This window comes from Rhagoletis pomonella, unplaced genomic scaffold (genome assembly GCF_013731165.1).
Source record: "Rhagoletis pomonella isolate Grant_MI unplaced genomic scaffold, Rhpom_1.0 Rhpom_scaffold_21179, whole genome shotgun sequence".
Lineage (NCBI taxonomy): Eukaryota > Metazoa > Arthropoda > Insecta > Diptera > Tephritidae > Rhagoletis > Rhagoletis pomonella.
Window position 1 is genome coordinate 557 of NW_023479691.1, and position 1,768 is coordinate 2,324.

A 1,768-nucleotide genomic window follows, 5' to 3' on the forward strand; every position below is an offset into this window, starting at 1 on the left:
TAAAATTAACATGTCATCACATTTCCTTTTAAGCTATGAAGTCGTTTACCCATGGTTAGGTCAGCTAACAAAATTCGCCCCCACAAATTCCTCCAACAGTTTTCTTAGTTGGAAATTTAATCTCACTGCTTTCGTACCAATTTAGGTACATTTTTGCTACGATTTTTCCCAAATTCATACTCTTTGTTTTCGTCGCATCAGCAACCCGGGGAGTGCAAAACTGACGCTGTCAATAGCGAGCTAACCTCTTGTAATTTAATCATGCCAATAAATTTTATAAATTGTGGAAGTCAAAGTAAATAAGTGAGTCAAACCTGTTGTTTCGTATTGATAATAATAATTTATAATTAATACCATAAATTGTGCTGGTGAAATAAAATTAAAAAGTGACTTAACAGTGTGTGCAATTTAAAAATGGCTTTCGTTAAGCGCGATATTGATATTAAAATGTTACCTACGAAACGTGGTGTTATTGAATATTTTTTGTTCCTTAAATATTACGGCTCTGCAAGTGTTCCAAAAAATCGAAGTCTCAATGAATATTTGCCAATAGTTATGAACACAATTTCAAAGTTGTGGCAGCAGGCAAACATCCCTATAGTTACAAGAACTACGCTCCGGAGAAACATTGAAAGCCTCCTTCAAAGTTATTACAATGTAAAAAAACATCCTTATGAATATAATGATCAGGAATGGAATAAAATATTGTTAATTTCAAAGTGTAAGTGCATTATGGACTTAAATCGACAATGTGATTGCCCTAGTGCAAGTAGAGTTCATACTAGCCATTATACGTTCAGCTATAGAAAATAATGCATATTATTTTCACCCAGAAAATATATTATTAGCCATGATAACCGACGCTGATCCAGAGATACGTAATGATGGGTACGAAAAAATCAAAACAGCACGTCAATATCCACCAGCAGGGCTTCGCGTGTTCAAGGTCCCAAAGCGTGGCGTAATAAACTTTGAAAGTAAGTCGTATGTCAGCATGATCGATTGGAGTCAGTTTAAGATTACGGAACCCCCTTGTGTGCAGTTCTACCCAGATAGTGAACTTACAATGTTTCAATTTTCGGAAAATGAAGTGATAAATATCCCAGGTAAATATCTTCAAACTAAAAACTTCACGGGTCTTATAGTACTTTTAAATCATTTTTTTTTAGAGTTCCTCTGTCATTCCCAGAATACCGAACGGTTTGTGCGTGTTGTTAGTGAGTCTGCAAGTGCTGTCACTGATGAAAAGCGCCTGGGCCACATTTTTGCAAAATTAGAAAGCCGAGACCAATATAAAAGCCTTGATTCGCGCCAAAATTTGCTTAAGTAGCAATAAATATTGTAAGTGAAATAACTTTTTTGTTGATTATTTTAGTAATATAGTTTGAAGGCAACATTTTCTTGAATTTTTAAGTACTTTCGTTTGGTAAGGAAAAAAATATACTTTAGGGGGGGTAAAATTTTGTTTCTGCCCTTATCATGCGAACGCGACTTCAAAGCTTAAAAAGACATAAGAACGAAAAGTGAAGCTTCTCAAGGCAAAAATAATGACATATCAATTTTAAAAATCGGCCGTCAAATAACCAAGTTACAACGAAAAAACCATTTCGGCTGTATTTCGGAGGGTTAAAAAAAAAAAAAAAAATTTTTCCAGAACCCTCTCAACATAATCTTTAAATTTAGGGGCGGACATTAGCAACTTTTTTTTTCGACCCAGTCTAATGTACATATGTAATACGTGTGAACAGCATATTTACATATGTACATA

General features: G+C 34.4%; 1 protein-coding gene across 1 annotated transcript; it reads left to right on the forward strand.

Annotated features, from left to right (window-relative positions):
- The first annotated feature begins 784 nt into the window (after window positions 1-784).
- LOC118732493 lies at window positions 785-1,416 on the forward strand. Its single transcript, XM_036461620.1, has 2 exons — window positions 785-1,106; window positions 1,170-1,416. The coding sequence occupies exons 1-2, from the start codon at window positions 851-853 to the stop codon at window positions 1,328-1,330; spliced, it is 417 nt and encodes a 138-aa protein (XP_036317513.1). The 5' UTR covers window positions 785-850; the 3' UTR covers window positions 1,331-1,416.
- The last annotated feature ends 352 nt before the right edge of the window (window positions 1,417-1,768 follow it).

Bases quoted from the DNA above. Each gene is read 5' to 3' on its own strand.
- LOC118732493 (XM_036461620.1), top strand. From the start codon at position 851: ATGATAACCGACGCTGATCCAGAGATACGTAATGATGGGTACGAAAAA. The intron at 1,107-1,169 runs GTAAATATCTTC...ATTTTTTTTTAG, and splicing joins TGAAGTGATAAATATCCCAG to AGTTCCTCTGTCATTCCCAG.